Here is a 27,395-nt window from a genome sequence, read left to right on the forward strand (position 1 = left end):
TGCGCACGTCCAACGTCAATCAGTGAGCAGTCAGACGGCGCCGCGTACGTCGTCAGTCTGTCAACCGGGCGGTGGCGAGCACGTCCGACGTGAGAGCGCCTGTACAGACGGCGCCGCGCACGTCGGAGGGACGGCCGAGCGCCGTCAAGGAGCAAGTTATCACGTCGGCCGGTGTACCCCCCCCCCCCCCGCGGTAATATCTGTGTGTGAGTGAGTGAGTGGGGGAGGCGGTACCCTCTCTCTCTCTCCCCCTTCCCCACCCCCCCCCCTCCTCCCCTCCCAATTTCCCCCCCAGAAGATGGCGAGGCGGTGTGACAGCCAGCAATGCTCGCTCGACGGGCGCGGCTTTGGGCAGGAGCTGGGCTCGTGGAGGCTTCAACCCGTTCACTGTGTAGGTAAGGTTTATGTTTAAATAAAAATACCCGCCTCAGCGGGACCCCGGGACTCACGGCACATACTGACTGACTGACTGACAACTCCCTCCCTCCCACTGACTGCGGTTTGCCAGGAATTATAATAGGTGTTGTAGCCCAAAAGTAGCCCAATATTATTATTATGATGGTGTTTATTATTATTATTATTATTATTATTATTATTATGCCGCAGCAGCAGCCAGAGTGAGCGCGACTCTGAGACCCATAACAAACACTGACTGACTGACTGACTGACGGCGGTTTGCCAGGAATCATATTATAATAGATTTGTAGCCCAATATTATTATGATTATCATCGATACCGTCGGCCCGACCCTCAGACCCACAACAAACAAGACTGGTGGACTGACTGACAACACCCTCACCCCCCCCCCCCCCCACACACACACACACTGACAGACTGACTGCGGTTTGCCAGGAATTATATGTAATAGGGTCTGTAGCCCCAGGATTATTATTTCTTCTGCGTTGGCCTCCTATATGGGTATCATATATGAGTGAGTGAGTGAGTGAGTGAGTGGCCCATTTAAGGGGATCAAAGACTTTACGAAACTGTGGTGATACATAAATATGTATGATATATAATATATATATATAATATATATATATATATATAATATATGCGCCTCACAATACAAAATCACATTTGATACAGCGCCTCATCACCGTCTTCGAGACGTCTCGAAGCGCTTCACAGGATTACACGGTCGAGTGATTAGAATCGATGAGTTAACGTGATGAGAAAAAAAAAGGTTATGCCGCAGAGAGAGAGAGAGAGAGAGAGAGGAGGGGAAGCGGATAACGCTGTTGTAGGTTTTTTTTTCTTTTTTTTTAACATGAAATGAATGTCAAATATTTTTTTTAAAAATGTTAGAAACCCAAAAAAAACAACAGGAAAAACAACCGGAAAAAAAAAGAGCCCACACCCCCCCCCCTCCCCCCTCCCCTCAGGGGTGTACTTAAAAATCTCAGACGCCGTTAATTCCGTTTCTCTTTTTAAAAAGTTTGATTAAAAAAAAACCGTTATTGGCGCTCGCGCGCTCCCTCCGGAGGGAGGCGGTGAGGGAGGGAGTCCGGCGGAAGAGCCGGGCTCCGGCCAATCACCGGCCTGGGATCCGGGTGGGTGGGCGGGAAGGGAGGGGAGCCAATGGCCAGAGCGGATCGCGTGCGGAGATAAGGGCGGGAGGTTTGCTGGAAGAGCCCTCTTGGGCCAATCACGAGTCTCGCTCGGGCGACGCCGGGGGAGGGGAGAGAGCGTCGGGGCACGTGTGCGTGGCGCGGAGGCTGCTGGGAGTTGTAGTCTCTTCCCCCCCCTCGTCGCCAGCACTTCCTGTCTCTCCTCTCTCCCCCCCCCCCACACACACACACAGGCATTTAGCTCTGTAGAGTGAGTGCTGTCGTTGTGTTTTGAATTGAAACACCAGTCTTTTTTTTAATATATATGTATTCATTTATTTTTGCCAATAAAAAAAAATAGCTTACTGCAGTGGTTCCAGGAGGGAAGCCGGCGTGGGTGGAGCAAGGAGTGATGTGATGGTATTGTACCACACTGTGATCGATGGCTTTTGATTTAAATAAGAAAAGCATCTGGAAGTGCTTTCTGTGATAGCTGTCAAATAATTTATGGACGGGGGTGGGGGGGGGGGGAGGAGGGGGCAAAGCCTTCCCCATTTGTCTTGTGGTGGTAGGTTTACAAAATGATAGTCTGGGCATAATCTAATAATTTGATATATTAATTATAAACAATAATTTAATACAGATCCTTATCGTGTTGATAAGACATCTCACAGCGCTTCACGGGATATACTGTAAAGCAAACTCCACATTATCTTAGTCTAGGAGATTACGGTTTAGTTTCTCCCTACCCCCCCCCCCCCCCCCGCCCCCTGCCCTGCCGTCCACCTTCACCGAACCCGACTCACAGCTCGGGTCCGAAACTCTATCTGTCCAGCGCCTTGGGATGTCCTCCTCTGACGTGAAAGGCGCTATACAAATGTAATTTTGTTGTTGTTGCAGTTCATTTTGTATGGAGAAATCCTGCATTGGCCAAATTCTTTTCAAACTGCACGTTATGTCCCACGCGAGGAGGAGAAAATGATTGAATAGAGACTTTACTGAGGCTCTGACACAAGCAGCTAGCTACATTTCCTAATACAGTATTGTGTATTGAGAAAGGGCAATTATTTCTCAGGGGGAAGGTATTCGATCAAGTCAGATTGCAATTTATTGTGCAATATTGCTATTTATATAGTATTTATATCTTTTGTGTAAAAGTTATGACCATATTGTGTGCTGAAATTGTTTTTCTTCTAAAAGCAAACAATTTTCAGTAGATAAAACTGGTTTTGTTTTAATGTAGTTTTATTTGTGGGTGCATGTCAGAAAATCATAATTATGTAAATAATAATCCTTGCAATTCTTATGGCATTTTATCATGTCATTGAGACGTCTCAAAGCGCTTCACAGAATATATTGTAAAGTGAAGTGACTATTTTGTAGCATTTCGCACACAAAATATACAGTCAATTCACTTTACAGTATATTCTGTGAAGCACTTTGAGACATTTCAAATACGTGATAAGGCACTATATCAAATTATTATCTAGCTGCACATTTCTAGGAATGCTCTCAGTGCTGTTTCTCGCTGATTTGCTCCAGATTAGCAGTGTCAGGAGGGACCTGTAAACCAGCAAGTCTTCCTATCTTCCCCTCCCACCCCCCAACCAACCACACTAACACTGGTGAATTGGATGTGAGGAGCAGCATATTTTCGATGCAAATATCTCTTGTGTATTGTGTAGAAAATCAATATTTGTCTGCTTTTCTACGTTACTTTTTAATTGCGTCCCATATTTTAAAGAATTAGTACACATGTGGAAAACCTTTAAGTGTTACATCATCAAGTTGCTAATTAAAGTGGTGACGCAGGCTGTTTGCCACCTGCCTGTTCTCATCTTGTTTTTGTTAGAAGGATGTGATTTCCAGTCATTTCCATCCAATTAATTCATTAGTTACAGCAATAACAAACAAGTAATGTGAACTTCTACACAGGAGTTTAGTGTGGTTTTATTTCCAGTGTGCGCACAGCACATTAGTTAATAATTTGCAGTATTATTTGAGTCTTGTTCATGTCCAGAATTACTGATCTTTGAGATCCAGGTTTTACTCTAGAATGTTCTTCCCAGTTTGCTGTGCATGGTTTAGTTTTTCTGTAGTAAAACAAAATATTCTTGTATTATGGTAAATTGTGCGTTACAGCAAAAGTAAGTAGTGTGAATGATATTTTGGGAGATATTAGAATGTAGCTGCCTTAATGTAAAGGCTATCATTTCCATTATATTGCCTAAATGCTACATCCGGTGTTTACTATTACTGATCATTATAATTTCCGAGATTTAATTTATAATTTGTAACCTCCTAGACTAAGATAATTTGGAAATTATCTTAAAAAAATTTAATTATAATTACTCAGCTTCTACCAAGCATTTTCTTCAGGCCTGATGTTTATAGGCTGCCTAGAGTTGAGATGTTTTGGATCTTGTTGTCCCTTACGCCCCATGGACAGTGCATGGAGCTGAGCTGAGTGCTGTATTCCTCATTCTCAGAGTTACTGGATTGGCATGGCCTGGATAGGTAGTGCAGTGTTCCTGGTACCTGCCATCCACCAACTGAGGGCTCAAACACACACGTGTCGGATGCCAAATGACCAACTTATGACTATCCTCCTGGGGGGGGAGGGAAAGTAAGTGGTGTCTCCTTGGAACTGAACTGACTCCAAGGTGATATATTTGGCAACGGAATGTCAGAATCGAGCCAACACTTTGTGGAACTCTTAAACATGGTGATGTGTTTCCACATGTGTCAGACTCCCAGCTAATCAATAAAAATCTCAGATAGGTAGCACAACATTTCTGCTCTAGCTGTTCAACAGGGTAAGGGAGCGGGGAGACGGAAAGACATTGTGAAATTTTTATACCTATCTCTCATGATAATGAGGAAATAGGGGCAATTCAGTAAGTGTAATTTCCTCCAGTGAAACAACCCTATAAATTACCAGGAAAGACAGTGATTACTGAAGACTGGGTCAATTCACCCAGATGTTGGAAGTTGTGAATAATGGTCATTATGGTGTGGAATGCCTGCGATTGTCTTGTCTGCCTGTCATTTTCCAGGCATAAATTAAATAGGTGTTTTTTAATGGTAATTAAAGCTGAAAAGGTAAGGCTTTCATGAAGACAAAAAAAATACTGTGGCATCCTGTAGCTCAGTAGCTAGAGCGCTCACCTCACAAGCGAGAGACCTGGGTTCAATTCTTGGGCAGGGCGAAACGTTGGGCAAGTTTCCTTACTCCACACGCCTGTTTTATAGCAATAAGTAGGAACCCAGTTGTTAGTCAATTGGTGGATCGCTTTTCCAGGGCTAATAATCCCTTCAAAAAGAAATTGGTCACCCAATCCACAATTGTGTGCAATTGGCTGTCGCATTTCACCCACAAACTATACAGTCAATTCACTTAACAGTATATTCTGTGAAGTGTTTTGAGACGTCTCAAAGACGTGATAAGGCACTATAATCAAATATAATAATTATTATTATTATTACATGACCAGCCCAGCTTGTTTTGATTTAGTATTCTGCTGACGTAAACAGGTTGGTTACCAAATCAGTTCAATTTGTTGCTGATCAACAATAAGGAGCAAAATTAAACTGATTTAATGAAAATCATCAGTTTAAAAATCGAGGAGGAATAAAGACAGAAATAATAATTATCCTTGCATTTGATAGAGCGGTTTATCACATCTTCGAGACATCTCAAAGCACTTCACAGAATATGCTGTAAACTGAATTGACTGTTTTTTGGGGCGAAATGTGGTAGCATTTAATAGTAAGATCTCGAGTGCACAGCAGTGTCGCACAAACAGTCATGGATTGAGTGACCAAATTATTATTATTTTTTGATGGGCTTATTACCTCCAGAAAGTGATTCGCCAATCGACTAACAGCCGGATTCCTACTTACTGCTAGGTAAACAGAGGCTTGCAGAATAAGGAAACTTGCCTAACGTTTTGCCTTTCCTCAGAATCAAACCCGGGTCCTCTTGGTTGCAAGTTGGACGCGCTAACCACTACCCTACAGGACTCTACAAAAAGAAACTAAGTTAAGGTTTAGAAGTGTGAAATGAAGAGACAGTATTGTTAATGCATAGAAAACTACAATACAGAAGTGGGGGGACGCTGCATTGCCAGAGGTAAGCGCTTTGAGATGGATAAGGCCAATGACCGTTTGGAAAGAAATTTAAGATCTCGAGACATAATAGGAAAGAGAAGGAAATTTCTTTTGTTGCCCCAGCCAACAATCCTACACATTAATCAGTGGTTTATTTGAGTTTTGGTTATTGCGGGTGCCCTATTTCCCCCTCATTCTCTTCTTCCCCTCTATAATGCCTCTTTTCCTTTATGCCTTTATTCGGGAGCAGGGTTGAATCCAGGCTGTGGAATTTGCCATGAGCATTGCAAATGATGGTGAACTCAGTTGAAACCAATCTCCTGTTTCCTATGGCTATGTGATAAACGCCTCGTTCCTTACAGTGTAAGAATCTCTTGTAATTGCTCAGTTGGTTAAGCCACTGGGCAAGGTGAAACAGCTGCATAGAGCAGGATCCCAGTTCAAACTCCAGTTTGGGTAGAGTTTGCAGATTCTGAACATGCATAGAATCATACTACAACACAGAAGGTGGAAATTCCCACTGGTCGCCTTAATATACGCTTTAATATTCCTCCTTTTTCTCCACTTCCCTTTCAAATGTTGTTCTGGTTTGAGCTTCAACAGCCACTTGTGGCAAAAACATTCTACATTTTGCTCAATGACTGTGCTGCCATGTTTCACCCACAAAATACACAACCACTCCATTTCATAGTAATTCCTGTTAAGCGCTTTGAGACGTCCTTCTGACGTGGTAAGGTGCTGTACCAAATGCAAGGATTATTATTAGAAATAATCCTCAGGATGAAAAGCTTCTGAATCCTTTCAGTACCAATCCTGAGCCTGCACCCCGTGTTGACAATTTCCCAGCCGTCAAGAATAATCTTGCACCATTTTTTCTCTCCTTTAAGAAGTCTGCAAAACTGCAGGATTCCCCTCCTAACATTCTCTGTTGCAGTGGAAAACAGCTCCTGTTTTGCTGTACATTTAATGTGCTGCACACCTACAGAATGCCTTGTTAATTCCAGTTCTGTGCTTGGTGGTGTAATTATATCCGTAATGGCTGATGTTTTAAACTGTTGCCTGGAAACACTCGTTTATGTTCAGTTTGTCGTAAATTTTCTTTCTTTTTGCACAAGGCTTTGAAAGCATTTTGGAAAGGCTCTTTGGGCCTGGACTCCTGAAAGATATCACGCAGTTTGAAGGTACGGTATTTCTTTTATTTCTAGGGTTGCTACAACAATAACAACTTGCAGTTACACAGCGCCGTTCGTGTGGGGTAGCATCCCGGAGTGCTGGAGTCTGAACCTGAGACAGGGAGGGGGGAGGTGACCGTAAACTCGATCAAAAAGGAAGGTCTTTAGGCGGGATTAGAAAGTGGGGAGGGTGAGGACAAGGTAGAAGGATTGAGGGAGAGAGTTCCAGAGTTTGGGGCACTAAAGGCACTCTGAGTGGAGATAGGGGATGGTGGAGTGGGGGGTAAGCAGATCGGATAGGTAGGTAGGTGCGAGGGCATGAAGGGATTTCCCTCCCTTCCCTCCCCTCACCCTGACCATTTCCCCCCTCCTCGCTCCCTCCCTTCCCTCCCCTCACCCTGACCATTTCTCCCTGCTCGGGTCATGACCCAACTGTGCAGCGCCTTGGGACGTCCTCCTGACGTGAAAGGCGCTTTATAAATGGAATCTTGTTGTTGTTGTTGTTGTTGTTGAATGAAAGGTTCTAGGACTGCTAAATGCCCTGTGAGGCCCAGGGCATGTTTGTAATGTATGCACGTTTTCACAGGTGCTTTTTCAGTGAGCAGAAATACACGTAGATGGTTATATAAATGTGGTTAAGGTGGAAAATATTTCACCTTGAATTTGTTGGTGTGGAGGACGGGAGAGAGTATGGTTCACCTACCTACACTGTATATTGGATTGGCATGCACATTTTGCATACTCTGTCTGCATTTTTATATTCCAGTAGGGTTTGCCATCTAGTTGTCCAGAATTTATTTATAGTGGTCAATTTGTGTTTTGTCCACGTTGTTCGAAGGCCAATAAAGACTTGTCTAATATTAATAGTCCTTGCATTTGATATAGCAACTTATCGCTTCAATGAGACATCTCAAAGCACTTCACAGAATATATTGTAAAGTATATTGTAAAGTGGATTGGCGTGTATTTTATGGGTGAATTTTGTGGACTTCCGATTGTTCTATTAAGTTTTGCTCTTCAAGGACAGAGGGCACAGTAATTTTGGACTAGCAGCGGGTGATGTGGGGCCCAAACATAAATCCCCCAGTTGGAGGAATTTTCTCCAGTTTAGCTGGCGTTTTTATAGGTAAACTGTTTAAGGAGAAGTTGTCTCTGCCTTGGGGCCCGTCTCTGTGGTGTGTTTGCAGCTCTTTTGTAAATCTTATCTGTGCTTTCACAGGTGGGTGTGTGTCTGGAACACTCTGAATGTGTCACAGACAATACAGGGTGATCACAAAGTCCTGTTACCCCCATGTTTGTTTTCTACAGTGCACCGAACAACTGAAACACGTGGAAGAATGGTGATATTTGTATTTAGAAGTACTATATTGTATTCAGTTACAAGTCTTTAATTATATTTAAATGTCCAGTGGACTAATGTGAGTGAGTGCCATCATTTTCACGGCAGATAATGATCCATCGCTATGTTCAGTGCCACATCTTCGTAACATGGATGGAGTAACTTCATGCACTGGCACTTTCCTACCTCTCTGACCTGCTTACTCCCTAACCCTCTACCCGCTGCCTCTGCCGACTGGCTCTGGCCTCCTACATGTCCCTTGTGCCCTCCGTTCCACCATCGGTGGCCGCAAGTTTAGCCACTACGCCCGAAAACTCTGGAACACTCTTCCGCTATCATTCCGCTTTGCCCCTTCCTTCCCCATCTTCAGGTTGAGCCTCAAGACCTTCCTCTTCGACCGTGCCTACGGTCACCTCCCCCGGCTTGGCGTCATGCTCCGCCACCGTCAAGCACTCTGAGACTCTGCCCTGCGTGAGGGTGCTGTGTAAGTGCAGGTTGTTGTTGAGTATTGCCCAGTATACCTGCTGTCATCTGAAACGTGGAGGGATTTGCAGGGGTGGGCGGGGGGGGTGACCCTGTAGATCACCCAAACAATGGATAGGGGGCTGGAGGGAGAGGGGAGAAAAGGAGAATCAAACTCCAAACTTTAGCTGCGCTAAAATTATTCTTAAATTACCGACAGGTGTTTCTGATTGATCTTTTGATGAAAACTGCCTCTTGTGTTGCTCAAGAGAAAGAGTGAAGGTTAGAAGCAGTTTGAGATATTAAACGTTTCAGCATTTAGCCGACCCACTGGTACAACAAGTTGCCGCAATAGTGTGTCGGGGTCTGTAGTTGGAAGTGCAGTCCGTAAACACATTCCTAACTAATTTTTGATCTGAGGGTATCTGCTATTCTATTCCAGGCCCTTGTATGTACTGAAACTGAGAAAGGCAACAACATTGCTGTTGCCCATCTGGTGTTCGATCCCATCCCATGTGCTGTGTGTTAGTGCTCTGCACTTCATCTGTTCAGAAGCAACTAATTGTGATTTGTTCTGAGACATTTATCCTACTTGGAAAAACTCTAATAGAAGAACTTGCCTTTATGTGGGGCCTATAACATTGAAATGTCTCACAGCGCTTCACAGAGATCAATGTCAACAACAACAACTTGCATTTCTTTAGTGGCCTTCGCGCCGGACGGTGTCTCAGAGGGCTGTCTTGTCAAGTGTAGTGACTGTTTTTGTAGGTAAACGCGCTTATATAAAGGACTCTTAGATATGATGCAAGGAGAAATCTCCTGTTTTTGATTAACGTCATAGGAATTGAGTCCACCTGTCCTCAGTTTAATGTCTTCACCCAAAGACTGACAATGCAGCACTCCCCCCGTACTGCCCTGAATTGTCAACCTGCTTCGTGAACCCAGAACTTCCCCACCCAGAGTGAGAGTGGTACCGGTGGAACCAAGCTGTGCTACAAGTGGTTGTTGATGCACAGTACTCACGGAAAATCTGAGCGTGTCTGTATTAATAGCCTGTGCAAGAGCCAGAGCTCGGAAACCCACAGCAGGAAAGTCTGCTTTTCAAATGGATTCATGCTTTGATTATGATACTTCACACAATGTAGCTCAGGAGCCGGGTGTGTGTGTGTGTGGTGGGGGGCGGTGTGGTGGTGGGAGGGTCTGTTGTGGGGTGGGGTGTCTGGTGGGGGGGGGCTTGTGTGAGTGGGGGGTGTGTGCGTGAGTGGGGGGTGTGTACGGGAAGGATGTGTGTGTGGGGAGGATGTATGTCTGTGGGGGGTGGGAGATGTGTGGGTGGGGTGGGGTGTGGGCGAGGGGAGGTGTGTGGGTGGGGGAGGTGTGTGTGTGTGGGGGGAGGTGTGTGGGAGAGGGGGAGAGGTATGTGAGGTGGGGGGAGGTGTGTGTGTGGCGGGGGGGATTGTCTGTTGTAGGGTGGGAGGGTGTAGAGGGTGTGTGTGCTTGCTCATGCGTGTTAGACAAGCTGATTGTTAAAAACTGTCTGTAAGAACATAACTAATCATCTTGGTTTGAAATGTTTGCAAACAGAAAGCTAATCAAAGCCAGTGTAATATTTGAATCCTATAATTAAAGGTGACATGATTTACTGCGGTTGGCTTTTAAGGCTCGAACTGCAGAGAACAGAGAACTATATATATCACTATCGGGTTGTCTACCCCGTTCTGTGCATGTTCAGCCAAAGTTATTTCAGTCTTGTTTACCAGACAGTGTTACTGGCTTGTTGATTATTGCCTTCAGCCTCTCTGCCCCCACCCTTTGGAACTCCATCCCACAGGTCATTTGCCTTGCTCCCTTCCTTGTCTCCTTCAAGGCCCATCTCAAGACCTTCCTCTCTGACTGTGCCTTCGGTCACCCTCCTAGCCCTACCCTCCCTGCCCTCCACCCCTCCTGATCCCAACCACCTGCTCGGGTCCAAAACCCTGACTGTCCAGCGCCTTGGAATGTCCTCCCAAGGTGCTATACAAATGTAATTTGTTGTTGTTGAGCAGATGCATGGTAAGGTGTAGGATGTGGACAGGAAGGCTTTGGTGCACTTTATGCTAGCATTGTATGCAGTAAGCAGAAAACCAACTCCATTTATAATTTATTTCCCTATTCTCGAAGCGCTTTGAGACGTCTCAAAGATGTGATAAGGCATTATAACAAATGCAATTATTGTTATATTCTATCCCTTGTTGTGTTCCTCCCTCGGTATAAATGATATTGAGATTATAAAGCCACCTCTATCGCAGAAGCTTTTAACTCTAGTGCTACCATGACGACTGGATTGCAGCTCGGGTGGAATAATGGGTGGCCTTGTGGCCATAGCACTGCCAAGGTTCCTGCACCCATCACTGCGGGTGATTCACACTGAGTAAACGGAAGGGCAAAGTGAAACACATATTACAGTGCTGTAAAAATGTGCAGTTTGTGGTGTAACAGCTTAGAATAATTCCTGCATTCAGTACCGTTCTAAAACATGCTTCACAGGGAATTGCTGTGAAGTATCACGATAATGTATTTATAAGGTGACACTTGGAATTTGTGAGCAAACATTTTACATTCACTTTACAATGTATCCTGTGAAGTGCTTTGAGATGTCTCAATGGCGTGATAAGGTGCTATATTAAATGCAAGGATTATTATTATTACATTCAGAATCCGTGCAGATTTTCCATTCTTTTACTATTGTGATCGGAATGAGATATCAGGTGGTTGTGGCTCCCAGCCTGCTTACTGTGGTTTAACATTGTTAGTTAGGGAGCGATGACAGAACAAGAAAGACTCTTCAAAGCATGAGGTATGATGGTACGACTCATGTTGACTCGTAATTCTGAGTAACTGGTTGTGGAGCCAAAGGGAAGTCAGACACCAATGGGGGCTTGGGATGTTATGCCATTATTTGGGAGGATAAAATATGATTGACTAACTCACTCATAGTTTTAATCCAATTAGCTCTTAAGTAAAACTTTGGAATTAACAGAAATCTTTACTGCAACCATTCCCTACCAGTAGGAGTGACTAGATATGGTGATACCAGTACAATGTCAATCTGTGTGCCATTCTCAATATAAGTAGTCACTGCATCAGTCCTCTGAGGTCAGACTGATGTGACAATCTCTGTGACCCCAATAATGGCAGCAGAGGCTGGGAACGACCCAAAGGCGGGGGAGTTTGCTTCTAGCAGCTCCTCATAAAGGTACTGCTTGTACATCACAACAGCCTGCATTGACATTGTTCCCTTCACTTAGCACCACTGAGCAGGATGGGAAGGCAAAGGCATTTGGAGGGTATTGGCTAAAGCAGCATCAAAGAGAAAGGGATGTTTTGAAGATGGGTAGAGGCGCAAAGCAAAGTGATTTGGGGAGAGAGCTGGAGCACAATCATTAGTATGGCCACTGCTACTGATACAGAGTGAGTACCGAATGGACAGTAGAATCAGGAGTGGAGGCTATGTAGCAGAGGTGGGGGTAACATTGTGAGGGGACTTGAAGGTCAGAATGAGGGTCTTGAAGTCAGTCTGGTGGAGTTAGAGGGATGGAGTAATGGACCTGGTGAGAGAGGGAATACTGGCTGTGGAGTCCTATAGCTTAGTGGTTAGAGCACTCTCCTCACAAGTGAGGGGACCTGGGTTTGAATCCTGGGCAGGGCAAAACATTGGGCAAGTTTGCTTACTCCACACGCCTCTGTTTACCTAGCAGTAAGTAGTAACCTGATTGTTAGTCGAATGGCGGATTGCTTTCCGGGGGTGATAATTCCTTTAAAATAATTAAAAGTAATTTGGCCACTTAATCCACAACAGTTTGTGGGACACTGCTGTGCAAAATTGGCTGCCACGTTTCACTTCACGGTATATTCTTTGAAGCGCTTTGAAATGTCTGGAAGATGTGATGAGGCGCTATATCAAATGCAAGGATTATTATATTATTATGCCCTACACAGGTAGAGTTCATCGCATGGTACCTGATCCTAAACCTCATGCTGTGACACAGCTGCCGTGCCGAGCAGAGCCGAGCTGAGCTGAGTATCTGGTGTTTTGTGTACACAGGAACACTTGGCCCTTCTTGATCAACCCAAACCCAAAGGTGGTGAACTGCCATTGTCGCAGCAGCAACGGGCCAAAATTAGCCATCTAGAAAAGCAGGCCAAAGTGTGGCTCAATGCTGTCTTTCAGAGGAAAGGTGAGTTATCAGGAAGCTTTGCTGCTTTCCCTCGGCCTCCCCTTGCTCTAAATAGTGTGCAACTAAAGCTGTATTGTTCCCATAGTTTGAAAGTATTTCCCAAACTTAATACTACAGTATTGCCAGGTATGAAGATTTAAAAATGTAAAACCTTCTCTGTAAAACAGGCTCCCTAAGGAGACAGAGGAAGCAGAAAGTGTTTGTTTCAAGAACAAATGAGATAGATTTCTGCTAGAAAATAATATCTGGGCATATAGTATACAGTTTGGGACACGACATGTCAAGCAACTGCCAGGATGGTGGAAGGCAAACTGCATGGACCTTGGTCTTCTTTCACCCGCAAATTCTTATGTTCTTATGTTCTCTCCCTTTGTGTTTTGGGAATGATCTTGAGAAGAGCTTGAAGGGAGGATTTAAGTGTTTTTTCTTCTTGTATGTTTATGTGTGTGAAAGAGACAGAGTGAGAAAGAGACGAAGTATGAGAAATAGAGTGACATATTTTGAATAAAACTAAACTTTTTCTTCTCATCTCTGCAGACAGCCCTCGGGTTGCGGACTGCAGTATCCCTTTAGTGGCCTGTAAGATTATGCACCAAATGATCAGGCAGTTTGTTGCTGAATATACCTCAAAGACTAGCACTTCTCAGGACCCCATTGTTCTCACCAGCCCAAAGGACCAAAGTGCTGCTAAAGCTCCTGTGCTCGGTGCCAGTGCCCAAAACCCTGTGTTAAGCAAGCTTCTGATGGCAGACCAGGACAGCCCTCTGGACCTCACTGTCAAAAAGTCTAACTCCGAATTAGACAATCAAGGTAAACGTACTAATAATAACATTCCTACAATGTGTGTATGTGTGTGTGTGTGCTTGAATTTGTGTTAGCAATAATATAATAATCCTCGCATTTGATATAGCAACTTATCACGTTGTTGAGACGTCTCAAAGCTTCACAGGATATATTGTAAAGTGGAATGAATGACTGTGTATTTTGTGGGCAAAATTGCAGCAGCCAAATGTCTTTGAGGCATCTCATTGATGTAATAAAACGTTATATCAAATGCAAGGATTATTATTATTATGTTAGCCAGAGATTACTAACATAATCGGTAGTGTTGGGTAGAGCATATGTGAGCCTCAGTAAGGTCTGTGAGCACAACTAGGACCCTCCCTACACCACTCACTCCAGTCCAGTGTAACCATTCCATCTTCATTAGGTGACCCTGTGTGTTACAGAGACATCTATTCTGTGCTAACTAATCCACTCTGTCACCTGGCAGATTAATGGCTGTCAGATTAATGCTTGTGTAAACAGGGCTATTGTGTGGCACCTCTCCCAGCGCCCTCTGTGTTTGCAGTATTAACCAGCCTTTTCACTTAAACCCCAGCAGTCAAATGCTCACCTATTGTAAGACAATCGCACACCCTGGCCTCCCGGCTGGCTTGGAAGCGTGACTTGTTTGGGTAGATAGTTGTGTTATTTTTATTTTTAAAATTTCAATTGCATTAGTTCCAAACTGATCTGTATTCCAGGTGAAATGTATTCGTTCAGTTCTTTGTGGATGTGGAGTGTTCAGTCCTTTTTTATTTTTTTTAAGAGGTTAAAAAAAGATTTTCTTGGGAAGCAACATTTTAAATAATAGAAATAATAATAATAATCAACATTTGATTTAACACCTTATCACATTGTAAAGTGTAAAATAAATCTATTTTAAATGTGTTTGATATCAACCTATGAGCATATGAGCCATTGCAATCTGCTGTTTCCTGTGTTACTGAGCTACAGGCCAAAGTTCTTCTACCGTTTGGGGGCATTTCAGCCTCTGGAGAGGGGAAAGTGGAGCTGCTTTTAAAATTATTTCACCTCTGGCCACTGCTGCCGTTAGTTCACTTTACAGTATATCCTGTTAAACTCTTTGAGACGTCTCGAAGATGTGAAAAGGTGCTATATCAAATGCAAGGATTATTATTATTTATATTCTGTTCTCTTCTAGATGGAGTACTTGATCTGTCGACAAGGAAGAGCCCGTGTGCTGCGAGTATGGGTACAAGCGAGGCCCCAGACACCTCCTCTTCCGCTCCTACAGGCAAAGGGTAAGCATGAGGAGTGCTCTGAGTTTCTGTTTAACATGAGCAGCGTTTACTCTGCTGTACATGGGGAATGGGGAGGGTGCTAATGTGCAGTGATTTCTAATAGGATGGGGGTGGGGAGACAGGTGCTGGGTGATGTGAGAATTAGCACATGAATAAAAATTTCGCCTTTGTTTATGGCAAGTGTGTGCCCTGAACTTCATTACAATCATAGGCCCAGAGATTACAATGGTAGGAACAAGCCCCTCCTCTTCGGCCACCCTCCTAACCCTACCCTCCCTGCCCTCCACTCCTCCTGATCCCAATCCCCTACCCGGGTGCAAATCCATGACTGTCCAGCGCCTTGGGATGTTCTCCCAACATGAAAAGCGCTGTGTAAATGTGATTTATTTTTGTGGTTGTTGAACTTGCTGTCTTCCCGCCTGTTGTAGTCCCAGGGATCTCAGCGTAACTCACATTTAATAAGGAATCCAAGTTGGGGGGAATGGGGGGTGTAATGAAGTTTACTACTTCTAGTAATGAAATATGTGACACCAACCATTGCGGGAGGCTGGGGGTTGTTGTTTGTGTTTGTGATTTCTGTGCCCTGTGACAGCTTTTTTGTGGAATATTGGGCTGTGCCTTATTGTGTGCTAGCAATGTAGTCTGACTCAATCTGGGTTTGTGGTGATGTGTTCAGTACCGTAAAATGCATAGACATTCCCACACAGGGGAATGGAGAGAGAAGAATTCTGGAACACTGGAGCTCAAGCCAGGCCTTTGCGCCTTTAAATCTGCACTGTTTTGTTCTCCACAGAAGCAACTCACTCTCCAACTTGTTCCCCAATCATACATTTTAATATTCCTCCTCTTCAAACAACTAATTCCCTTTTAAAGCACTTTGGCTTCTGCTTTGAGCCATGCTTTGTGGCTGAGAATTTCACATTCCAACCACTCTCGCCTGTTTTCTAATTTCCCCATTAATTCAGGAGGTCTTCACTAATCTTTGGCCATGATTTTCTAACTGGGTTGTGGGTCTGTTACAGCTGAGTTTCATGGTTGTTGTTGTTGAAGCAAATTCCATCATAATAATAATTCTTGCATTTGACATAGCATCTTCTCACGTCTTCAAGACATCTCAAAGCGCTTCTCAGAATATACTGTAAAGTGGAGTGACTGTATTTTGTGGGAAAAACGCAGCAGCCAATTGCGCACAGCAATGTCCCACAAACTTTTAAAAGGGAATTAGACAAACGTTTACACAAGGAAAGGATAGTGTAATAGGATAGGGGGGAAAGGACAGTGGAGTGGGACTAAACAGGTAACTGGTAGAAGCACGATGAATCGCTACCTTCTGTGCTGCAAATGTCTCTCAGCGCATTGGGACATCCCCCTGACATGAAAGGCACTTTACAAATGTAATTTTTATGTTGAATCTATGATCTTGTGGTGGTGGCAGAACTTTAGAAACTGAGATACCAGGGGAGTGAATGCTTTGAACTGTTCCCCCTCCCCCGACCCTTATCTTGGGCTTGCCTAGCATCTCACTGTGTTGATGGGGTTCAAAACCATGGGGCCTTCATACCAAATCCTCCTCAGATCCACACAGTGCAATGGGAGGTGGCTAGCAATCAGGAACGGGTGTGAAAGGCTCTGAGTTTGGGAGTGGGTGGGGGGGGGGGGCTTCAGCACATTTAATGTTCTGTCTGAGTGAAGGAGAGAGAAAGAAAGCCTTTTTCTCTCTGAAGATCTGACTCCACAAAGTCCCTCTGTCCATCCAGTCTGTTTCTGTAACTTGGGCTGAGAATTATCATGCAGAATTTTACAATTGCAACAACCACAGAGACTTGTAGAGTCTTAATTCAAGGCTTTGAATAAACAAAGGAATTCCAGTGATCTGGGACGTTTGTGTATGAATGCAGCTCCTGTCAAGTACTGTACTTACAATTCACATTTTACAGGAGGAATTTGCTTCATGTTAATTAATAGTGGGTAAAATGCTTCAGATGATATTGGACTGAGTGCATTGCGTTCATCTCTAAGTTAGGTCACGCCTCAGTACCTCTCTGGCTGGTTAAACTCCCATCAGTAACCCCAATACATACTCTAGGGTCCTCAAGCCTTGGCTCTTGCTAACCTGCTCCTGATACTCTCCGGAATTAGGTAAGCAGGATGCTTCCCTCCAGTGAGAGAGAGCGCATTCCATTCCAACAATCTATCTCTGGGATTTCCATGTGCAGGTGGGATGCATGGAATTCTCATATTGGTTTGGATACTCTTAAGCATGGGGATGGGTTTCACATGTGTGAGACACCCAGCTGACAAAAAAAAGTGCCTATCTAAATGGCTCATTTGCAATTAGGATGAGTGACTTACAACCTATGGTTATCCCAAAACAAGCTGGTTTGTTTGGGATCATTGTGTTGGTTTGGGATAAGGTTGGTGTATTCCTTTGTTTGGGATCATTGTGGGGTGTGTATCTGGGTTAGGGTCTGAGTATTCTTTTGAAAGAGCCATTTGTACTGTTGGAAAGCAAAGGTACTAATTTCCGGTTGTAATTCTCAGCATCTGCTGTAAAGTTGGCATTTTTACAACTTGCTTGTTCGTGATTTCATTACCCTGAGGAAAGGCTCTGCCAGGGCTCACCCCCCCTCACCCAAACTTCAACAGACTGGGTCACACACCGATCACTCCCATCCTCGCCAGGCTCCATGGCTTCCCAGTACCTCAATGGATTGACTATATATACATTAATTTGCAAGGCTCTCTATGTTGTGCCCTAACCTACCTCTGCGGGTAGATATGATGGACCAAATGGCCGCCTGTGCTGCAAAATTTTTGTGCTGTGGTTCAACAATCTGTTCCAGGGCCTATTCTCCTACCTAGGCCTTCCACTCCAAGTCTACTGCTCGTTTCACACTCCTTCCACCATCCCACAATTGGTACCCAAGCTTACAGCCACTAAGCTCCTGCCCTCTGGAATTTTCTCCCAAATTTCTTCGCCTTTCTTCCTTTACCCCTGCATTTAAATTTTCTTAATACATGCCTTTGGTCAACATCCTTAAAGCTTCTCCTCTCTCCCCCCCACCTTTTTTTTGCTCAGTGCTCACCATTCTGTCACTGTGAAGCAGTTCGGCATTAATTCTAGGTGAAAGGCATTATACACATGAACGTTGTTGGGCTGATGAAAATCCACTATCCATTTTTCAAAATAATGTTCCCCTCTTTAAAATAGTGTTAAAGATTTAGTTTTTAGACCATTACATTTACTTGTGCAGTTTGTCTCATTTCTGGAGAGTTTATATATGGGTCTTGTTTTTATACCTGCCATTGACGTCAACTAACTCATAAATCGCCTGCGATTTCAGCAGAGCAGACAGTGCAGAAAGGTTTAGTCTAGCCACAGTAAACCAGGCCAGGAGACCATCTCAGTTTCATGTACCTTGAGAATGACGCACTGCCCTAAAGAGAAGTAGGTTTTTGTAAAGTGCTGGTGTTATAGGGCTCCTTGCATTGCACGCAAATGTGAAAGTACATCAGCAACACTTGTTAATCTAATTTGCAGCATTTAGTAATAATAATAATCCTTGCATTTGATATAGCGCTTTATCAGGTCTTCGAGGCATTGTCAAAGCGCTTCACAGAATATACTGTAAAGTGGATTGACTGTGTATTTTGTGGGCAAAATATGGCAGCCAATTGCACACAGCAGTGTCCCACAAAGAGTCGTGGATTGAGTGACCATTTTTTTTGGGGGGGGGTTTAATGGGATCAGCCACGCACATGGGAGACTGGTAACCAAATGTACATCATATTGATCTGCGGGAACTCCACTCCAATCTGCTTCCTGAGAGGAACTCCCTCCCAGCGGTTGATGAAGCACTAATGTAACTTAGATGCTGATGTTTTAGCACAGCTGTAGGTTTTGTGTTAGAAGATGCTGTATAAGGAAGACTCTAGCTGTTGAAAATCCCTTTGCCGCTGACCTCCCCCAACCCCCCCCCAACTTTCCATGACGATTGAGTACTTATAGTCTAAAAGGAGCACTTGCCATTTTATGAAATGATGTCGAAAGAAAAAAAGATGGATTTCTTTAAGCAAAGTATGGACTTCAATGGAAAAAAAAGATGTGCTTTCACTGTGCTCTACAGTGACTGAAATGGACAGAATAAAAGGTGATTGTGGAGCACTGTATACCTGACTGTTTCAGGCTTGACCAAGCCAAGGAGGATGATATATAGGTAAGTACTCAGCACTAACAGTATTCGCTCCAGAGTTAGCAACTCCTGACCATGTCTTTGTATTTCAACAGAAGCTCTCCTATTTGTGAATGTTTTGTCTTCTATTTGACTGTGTGAGGATGCAGTGCCCAGGAGAGGAACATGTATAGAAGACAGACACCAGGAAGCTTTTCTTTACCCAGCGGGTAATTAGACTGGCTGCCTGGAAGGAATTTTTTTTTGTTTGTGGGACACTGCTGTGTGCATTCGGTTGCCGTGTTTCACGCACAATTCACTTTACAATATATCCTGTGAAGCACTTTGAGATGTCTTGATGACATGATAAGGTGCTATATCAAATGCAAGGATTATTATTATTAAAGGTGGTTGAGGCCAGGACCTTGGACTGCTTGTCGGCCTTCCCAACTCCTCCCTCCACAGGCTGCAGATAATCCAGAACTCTGCAGCCCGTGTCCTCTCCCGCACCAAACTCCGTGACCCCATCTCCCCCATTCTCGCCCAACTCCATTGGCTCCCTATCCTTCAGAGGATCCAGTTCAAGATCCTCACCTACAAAGCCCTTCATGGCCTCCCCCACCCTACCTCTGCGACCTCCTAACCCCCTACCAACCCGCCCGTTCCCTCCGCTCAGCCGGCTCTGGCTGCTCCACATCCCCCGACCCACCCGCCCCACCATTGGCGGGAGAGCCTTCAGCCACTCTGCCCCCAACCACTGGAATTCCATCCCCCAATCATTCCACTTCGCCCCCTCCTTAGCCTCTTTCAAGTCCCGCCTCAAGACCCTCCTCTTCGACTATGCCATTGGCCACCTCCCTTCCCCTCCCCTCCCTTCTCTTCCCCCCCCCCCCCGACCCCAGCTTGGGACGTCCTCCTGACGTGAAAGGCGCTATACAAATGTAATCTTATTGTTGTTGATGCTGTGTTGGGAAGATGGTAGGGTGGGTTTTCTGGAGGGATGACATCAGAAGGTATTCATCTAAACCAATCTGTGATCTTCTGAGTGCTGAAAGGTGTCTTTGTGGTCCAAATCAAGCTCGATAGTGTTATCAGCATGGTGTGCGTGCCTTTCTCTCTGCCCTACTGAGGAGGTTGATAGAAGAGCCCATGTAAATGAAGCACATAGTGAAACTGAGGACAATGTTTTTCTTTAGAATGATAAATGGTAAAGAGCACAATTGCAACTTTTGCACCATTTAAACTCTGACAGGAATTATACTTTGGAACATTTTTAGGCTGATAACATTACCTGTGTCTCTGGATCCTAAGTGAACTGTGAGCAGTTATACAAAGAAAACCACCAGAGCCAACAGAAGGTCTCAGTGTAGATTCACATGCATTTATGATCGTGAAGAACGTTGAAAAATTCTCATTTGTTTAGAAGTTGGTTCTTTTTAAGAACTTTGGAAATCCTTTAAAAGATTCCAAACATTGGCAAAGAGTTTTTTTGGGCTCTCTTGGACAATAATCCTCTCCTGTGGAGTCCTGTAGCTCAGTGATTAGACCACTCACCTTGCAAGCGAGAAGACCTTGGTTTGATTCCCGGCAGGGCGAAACGTTTGGCACTTTTTCTTACTCCACACACCTCCGTTTACCTAGGAGTAAGTAAGAACCTGGTTGCTTGGCGATTGGCGGATCGCTTTTCCGGGGTAATAATTACTTAAAACGAATAAAAATCATTTGGTGACTCAATCCACGACTGTTTGTGGGACGCTGCTGTGCACAATTGGCTGCTGTGTTTTGCCCACAAAGTATACAGTCAATACACTTTACAGTAAAATCTGTGAAGCGCTTTGAGACGTCTCGAAGACGTGATAAAGCGCTATATCAAATGCAAGGATTATTATTATTATAGATAAGTTGGTTGTTCACTTCATGGCTGTTTGAAGAACCTTGTGTGCCTGCCACGTGTGCTGACACAAAAAACACTTAACGTTAATTGCTTGTAAAGTGCTTAGAAACTTTTTGATGTAATAATAATGCTGTGAAATGCAAGGTTTTGTGATCTGCTGAAGGGTTAAACTATTGTATTTTAACACGATGGGTCGATTGACAGTTTTCTGTGTGTAAATTCTATGGTTTTAAAAAAAAGTGAGATTGGTAGCACTGCCTCTTGCGGCAGAACAATGGTACTGTAGCAAGAGGCGAAACTGAGTTCTGAGCTAACACAAACCACGAAGACATTTGGAAAGACGTAAGTAGGTAGTGCAGTGTGTGACCACACTATTTTCCTTCTGGAACCTGGATTTGAGTCCAGCTCAGACTTAATAAGAAACTCCCTCCTCTGTACTGGCTGTGATGTCTGTATGTGTATCTCAGTATCACAAAGGCAATCAGTTTCATCCAGATCGGCATCACCCTGACCGTCTCATACACAGGAGGCACAGGGCTGACTGGCATGAGAAGTGGGAATAAACTGTGGTGCTGCCGATGTTTGAGCTGTTATCTGTACAAAGTACAGGGAGCTTTACTAACTTCTGTCAGACACTCTCTGGAACCGGAAAATCCTCAATTAATCCCTGAATTGATCCTCTTTGACACAGTTCCAGTTGTGTAATAATAACAGTAATAGACTTCCTAACACATTTTGTATGTCTCACCATTGGGTGAGATCGCGTACCTGATCATATCACTCACTTGTCATGAAAATTTTTTGCTGACAGCGTTACAGGCTGATTTCATTTTTGTGTCTGACTTTTGATGTAGATGAGGGGACACACGGGTATCTGTCTTGCAGCTAAGGGGTGTAATATTTATTCACCATTGGTGCTCTCTAGAGAAGGATCACTTCTTTGAGCTTGTAGTTTGGGTCCAAAAGTAATATAAGGGTAAAAGCATGCTGTGTGAAGCCAGGACAGGTGTGTGAGCTGGTCCATTAATGTCATTACTTTAGCGATCAGCATTGTGAGATGTAGATTTCATTTGCATGTACTGGATCAGTACCACGTTTAAAGCCAAACTCCCCCAAATTATGGGGTGTTTTTCTTATTTTTTCCCCTGTTTAAATATTTATGAGATTTTTTTACTAAAATCCCATTTCCACACGCCCCATCCAAACTGTGCCTTGTCTCTGCCCGGGAGATGGAAGTGGACTGTTAACGCGGGGGCATTAACTGCTTTAATCAAGTGTCATTCGGCTGCCTCTTATTACTAGTCTCATGGTAATCTTATTGTCACAGTAAATCTGTACTTAGGTCAGCCAGGAGACAGAGCAGTGTTCAGTTGGACCATGTAATTAAAGTTATTGTTTGCAGACTGTACACGCAAGACATTTCCTGCAAGAAAATCACAACTGTGCACCTGTATGGAATATGACTGCCCTCACTGCTGTTTCATTTATTTAAGGAGCTTTATTTTGGGGATGGGGGAGTTAAGGGTTCAAAGCCTCATTTTTTTCAGACTGGTGGCTCACTAAAATTGAGTCATTAGACGAGCTCAGTAAATTCTATAGATAATGATAATTCTTGCATTTGATATAGCGCCTTATCACGTCTTCGAGACGTCTCAAAGCACTTCACAGGATATACTATAAAGTGAAATGACTATAATTTGTGGGCGAAACGCAGCAGCCAATTGTGCACAGCAATTTCCCCAAAACAGTCGTGGATTGAGTGAACAAATTTTTTTTTTTTGAAGGGATTATTACCCACGGAAGAGTGATCCGCCAGTTGACTAACAACCGGGTTCCTACTTACTGCTAGATAAACAGAGGTGTGTGGAGTAAGGAAACTTGCTCAAAGTTTCGCCCTGCCCAGGAATCAAACCCAGATTCTCTCGCTTGCGAGGCGAGTGCTTAAATCCCTATCCTACAGGACTCCACAAAGGTTCACAAAGTGATGTTACCCAAACAAGATCTTCTAATAAAAGAGAGCCTTCCCTCTCTCTCCCACCCATTATATCCTCCCTCCCTCCCCTGTGCAAGTTCTGCTCACCTGAGTTTCCTTCCATCCAATCCTAGGCGTCCTGGGAGAAGTGGCCAACCGCCCACGGACTGTGTGTGGCACATCACAGAAGGTTCACGTCCAAAGCCATTGAGAAGCTGTCAGACTGACGGCTTTGGGAACGCCGTCGTCCTCCGGATCCCGGTCACACGCTCGATACAGAAAAACGAGGAGCCAGAGAGCAGGAGCGAGACCTCAGCAACGCCTTCGAACTTGGGCCCCACAGCTCAGCCCCGAGGTCAGCACTTAGTGTTAGCCCGAGAGGCCCCCTGGGCCAAACCACACTACGAGTTCAATCTGGGACACGTCAAATTCAGGGGAAACGACACGTGTATAGACGGCAAGGAACTTCCTTTCCATCAGGTGGCCTTCCAACGGGGATCGGCACCAGCAAAACAAGATGGCAAGAGGGACCAAGGCCATCTGACCTCAGTGGATTTGAAGATCCCGCAAGTCCGTGGCTTGGACCTCTCATGTGAAACGAACGCCACAAACCATTACACCTACAGCCCATTGCTGGTGAACTCACAGCTGGAAAATGCACTTCACAGAAAACTCCGAGTGATCCTCCCCAAGCAGAACGTGTGGCATAGGAGAGGGATTGGGAGCTTGGCTGATGGGGGTCATGGCTCCTGGGGCTGTGAGACCGAGCGGCCGGCCTCCAGCAGTAAGCCACAGCAGCAGCAACAAGCCAGCTCCGACCAGGACAGCGACTCCAAACAGCCCAGGAAGAAGCGAGGCCGCTACCGCCAGTACAACAACCAGATCCTTGAGGAGGCCATCGCCGTGGTGATGGGTGGGCAGATGAGTGTCTCCAAAGCGCAGAGCACCTACGGGATTCCACACAGCACCTTGGAGTACAAAGTGAAGGAGCGCTTGGGCACTCTAAAAAATCCGCCAAAGAGAAAGCTCAAGCCCCCCCAGCCCGAAACCCCCCAGCTGGGGGACGAGGCAGAGCAGAGGGCCAGCCCACCGAAGGATGAAGAGTGTTAGACATCAAAGGGAAACTCTTGACACTTGGGCCAGCACCAGCACAGCAACCAGCCTGGGAGGGAGAGATGGGAGGTGGGGGAGGGGGTGTGGTGGGATGCGAAGGGGTTAGGAGAATTCCCTTCCCCTCTGAGGACAATACCGTCAGTGCTTAATACTAACCCTGACTGCAGACTGATCCCTGATTCCCCCTCTTCCACCCCACCCCAAGCCCCGAGTGTGTGAGTGCAGTCTTTTTCTAAATGCTGTCTGTCCGTGCACTAGTGAGTGAGTGAACTTAGCCGTGAGCCAGAGACATTGTAAACGGGAGGCCGAGGGCACTGCCACTTTCAAACCGCGAGCTAAACCAGAGGAAGGTGGTAGGTTGGGGTTTAGTCATGTACGCACAGCTGTGTGCGTTAGGGCTTCCTATCAAAGGCACGTTTCCACTGCATGGTTGTGAGCCAGGCTGCTGCCAGCCATGCAGGGTGAACGGGTGGGACAGGGCTCGCGTGAATGGAGGTAGGCACAGCAGGGGGGACCATGTACACCGCATTGGGAGGCATTGAGAGACAAACAAACCTGATGTCAGTGTCTCGCCCCACCATCTTCAGGTGGACCTTGTCCATTTGTCTCCCATCCCTCAAATGGGGCATTTAAAGCGATGTAGGTCAAAATGGCTTCCCTCCCAGCAGTATAAGTACACCAGAGATGTTGCTAAAGCCAGAGTCGGCTTTACAGGGCCTGCCCTCGCCTCACCAGCACAGAAAGAAATGAAGCAAGGTTACCTCCCATTGTTTGCCCTTTTTAATTTTGCCTGTAAAATCACAGTAACTACACATTACAGTAAGTTGTGTGAAGCACTTTTAGTTATCTTCCTGACATGAAAGCCACCTATCAAATGTACATTTTACACTTATTATTATTAATGGACTTGCAAACAATTGTGTATCAGAGGAAAAAGGAAGCAGGGGCGGTCCCCAAGATCCACAGAGGGCCTCTGCTCCACTCAGAATCATTCCCTCCCCCCCACTTGCCTTTTCACAAGAGGTTGATATATCACATCTTTGAGACATCTCAAAGCGCTTCACAGGATATACTGTAAAGAGGTGTGACTGTATATTTTGTTGGTGAAGTACAGCAGTCAGTTGGCACACAGCAATGTCACACAATCAGCCAATGGAGTGACTAATTTTATTTGGTTTTGGTGCATTTCATCTCCGCACAGAATCTACACTATGTTTTCCCATTCTGCCTTCTTAACGACTCCCAGCCTCAACCATCTTCCTGGGAACTGGGTCTGGGCAGTCTGGTTCCCTGTCTGGGTGCACAAATCCAGTCTGCTGTCTGTCCTGAAATTAATAAGGGTATCCAGGCACATGAAAGGACTGCAGACTTCTGAATATTGCTCTCCCAGAACGCAGCCCATCACCTCAGGAACCTCTTCTTTGTAACTGCTTGCCTTTTTAATCTCTCCGTGAAAAATGGTGGGGTGGGGACGCTCTCGCTGGAGCCTTCATGTGCACAACCAACACGGCAGCTTTGTTCAACAAAATGAAATGGGTCACTCAGTCCACGGCTGTTTGTGGGACACTGCTGTGCACCGTTGGCTGCCGTGTTTTGCCCACAAAAATATATAGTCACTGCACTTTACAGGTTATATGTGAAGCTCTTTGAGGTAACCCCTCCTGACCTGAAAGGTGCTCCACAAATGTCATTTGCTGTAATAATGGGATACGGTTTTGCCCACAAAGTATACCGTCAATTCGCTGTGCGGTGCATTGTGTAAAGCGCTTTGAGACGCCTCAAAGACGTGGTGTGGCTCTGTATGAAAGGCCAGGATTGTGATTATTATTATTGTGTTGTGGAGTGAGTGACAGGAGAGAGAGAGAGAGAGAGAGAGGTGTCAGTCAGGAGGTCCCCCCCCCCCCCCGGGGGCCGCTGAGTGACGGCTGTGTGACCAATGGGAGCGGCGCTGTCTGACACAACATGTGACGTGAGGAGGCGGAGCTTATGAGCTCTGAGCACAGTTTCCCTGTCCCCCCCCGTCCTGCTGCTGCTGCCGGGCCCGGCCCTGCCCTCCCCTCCCCGCCTGTCCTGCCCTGTCCTGCCCTCCCTGCCCGGCCCTGCACAGCCCGGCACTGCCCTCCCCGCCCTGCACAGCCCGGCACTCCCCGCCCGGCACTCCCCGCCCGGCCCTGCCCTCCCCGCCTGTCCTGCCCTGTCCTCCCCGCCCGGCCCTGCACAGCCCGGCACTCCCTGCCCGGCACTCCCCGCCCGGCCCTGCACACAGCCAGTGTGGGGGCAGTTGTACACCGCCTGGCAGGGACAGCGAGCAATGCCTGGCCATCCGGCATGACATGTGAGTGCATATACTGTGGGGGGGAGGCTATGACTGTCCGACTGTTGGGGGGGGAGGGGAGGCTGGGGGAGGGGGGGGGGAGGCTGGGGGTGGGGGGGGTGAGGGGTGGGGGGAGATTAGGGACTGGTGTAAACATTGTATTGAAGGAAAAAATGCATCCGAGGCAGAAGGGTTAGCGAGAGGCCGGTGTGTGTGTGTGTGTTGGGGGGGAGGTGTGTGTGTGTGTGTAGGGGGGAGTGTGTGGGGGGGGTGGGGTGTAGCGGGTGTGTGTGGGGGTGTGGGGTGTAGGGGAGTGTGTGGGGGGGGTGTAGGGGGTGTGTGTGGGGGGTGTGTGTGTGGGGGTAGGGGAGTGTGGGGGGGGGTGTAGGGGGGTGTGTGTGTGGGGGGGTGTGTAGGGGGTGTGGATGGGGGGGGTGGATGGGGGTGTGTGTGTGGGTGTTTGGGGTGTGTGTGTGGGGGTGTGTGTGTGGGGGAGGGGTGTATGGGGGTGTGTGGGTGGGTGTGGTGTTTGGGGGTGTGTGTGGGGGAGGGGTGTATGGGGGTGTGTGGGTGGGGGGTGTGGGGGGGGGGGTGTAGGGGGTGTGTGTGGGGGGGGTGTGGGTGTGGGGGGGTGTGTGTGGGTGTAGGGGAATTGGTGTGGGGTGTAGGGGGGTGTGTGTGGTGGGGGGTGTGTGTAGGGGGGGTGTGGATGGGGGGTGGATGGGGGTGTGTGTGGGTGTGTGTAGGGGGGTGTGGGGGTGTGTGTGGGGGGGAGGGTGTATGGGGTTTGTGGGTGGGTGTGTGTAGGGGGGTGTGTGGGGGTGAGTGTCTCGCAGGCGAAGTGGCTGTTTGTAGTGGTTGCAAAATGTGTGTGGTTTATCTGAGGGTCTGCAGCCAAGGCCTGTAGGCAGTAGGCGGCCCTTCCCCAGGCTGGGCTCCCCCGGGTGGGGTGGGGTGGGGTGGGGGGTGTGGGGGTGGGGAGCGGGGCTGCCT

General features: G+C 46.2%; 1 protein-coding gene across 4 annotated transcripts; it reads left to right on the forward strand.

Annotated features, from left to right (window-relative positions):
* The first annotated feature begins 306 nt into the window (after positions 1–306).
* On the forward strand, positions 307–24,658 carry LOC103186561 (ligand-dependent corepressor). 4 transcript variants are annotated; one of them, XM_042337030.1, is made up of 6 exons: positions 307–395; positions 6,776–6,841; positions 12,718–12,850; positions 13,388–13,660; positions 14,838–14,937; positions 23,110–24,658. In XM_042337030.1, the coding sequence occupies exons 4-6, from the start codon at positions 13,438–13,440 to the stop codon at positions 24,083–24,085; spliced, it is 1,299 nt and encodes a 432-aa protein (XP_042192964.1). In that variant the 5' UTR covers positions 307–395; positions 6,776–6,841; positions 12,718–12,850; positions 13,388–13,437; the 3' UTR covers positions 24,086–24,658. The 4 variants fall into 4 exon arrangements, with proteins under 4 accessions (XP_042192964.1, XP_042192965.1, XP_042192966.1 ...); XM_042337031.1 differs by having other exon boundaries at positions 307–391; XM_042337032.1 differs by lacking the exon at positions 6,776–6,841.
* The last annotated feature ends 2,737 nt before the right edge of the window (positions 24,659–27,395 follow it).

The sequence above is a fragment of the Callorhinchus milii genome, unplaced genomic scaffold (assembly GCF_018977255.1).
Source record: "Callorhinchus milii isolate IMCB2004 unplaced genomic scaffold, IMCB_Cmil_1.0 Scaffold7, whole genome shotgun sequence".
In the NCBI taxonomy this organism is placed as follows: Eukaryota; Metazoa; Chordata; class Chondrichthyes; order Chimaeriformes; family Callorhinchidae; genus Callorhinchus; species Callorhinchus milii.

What these genes read in the sequence shown, in the direction of transcription:
- LOC103186561 (XM_042337030.1), top strand. Translation starts at nt 13,438, where the DNA reads ATGCACCAAATGATCAGGCAGTTTGTTGCTGAATATACCTCAAAGACT. An exon ending in CTCCGAATTAGACAATCAAG is followed by an intron (nt 13,661 to 14,837) that starts GTAAACGTACTA and finishes GTTCTCTTCTAG; the next exon opens with ATGGAGTACTTGATCTGTCG. An exon ending in TCCGCTCCTACAGGCAAAGG is followed by an intron (nt 14,938 to 23,109) that starts GTAAGCATGAGG and finishes ATCCAATCCTAG; the next exon opens with GCGTCCTGGGAGAAGTGGCC.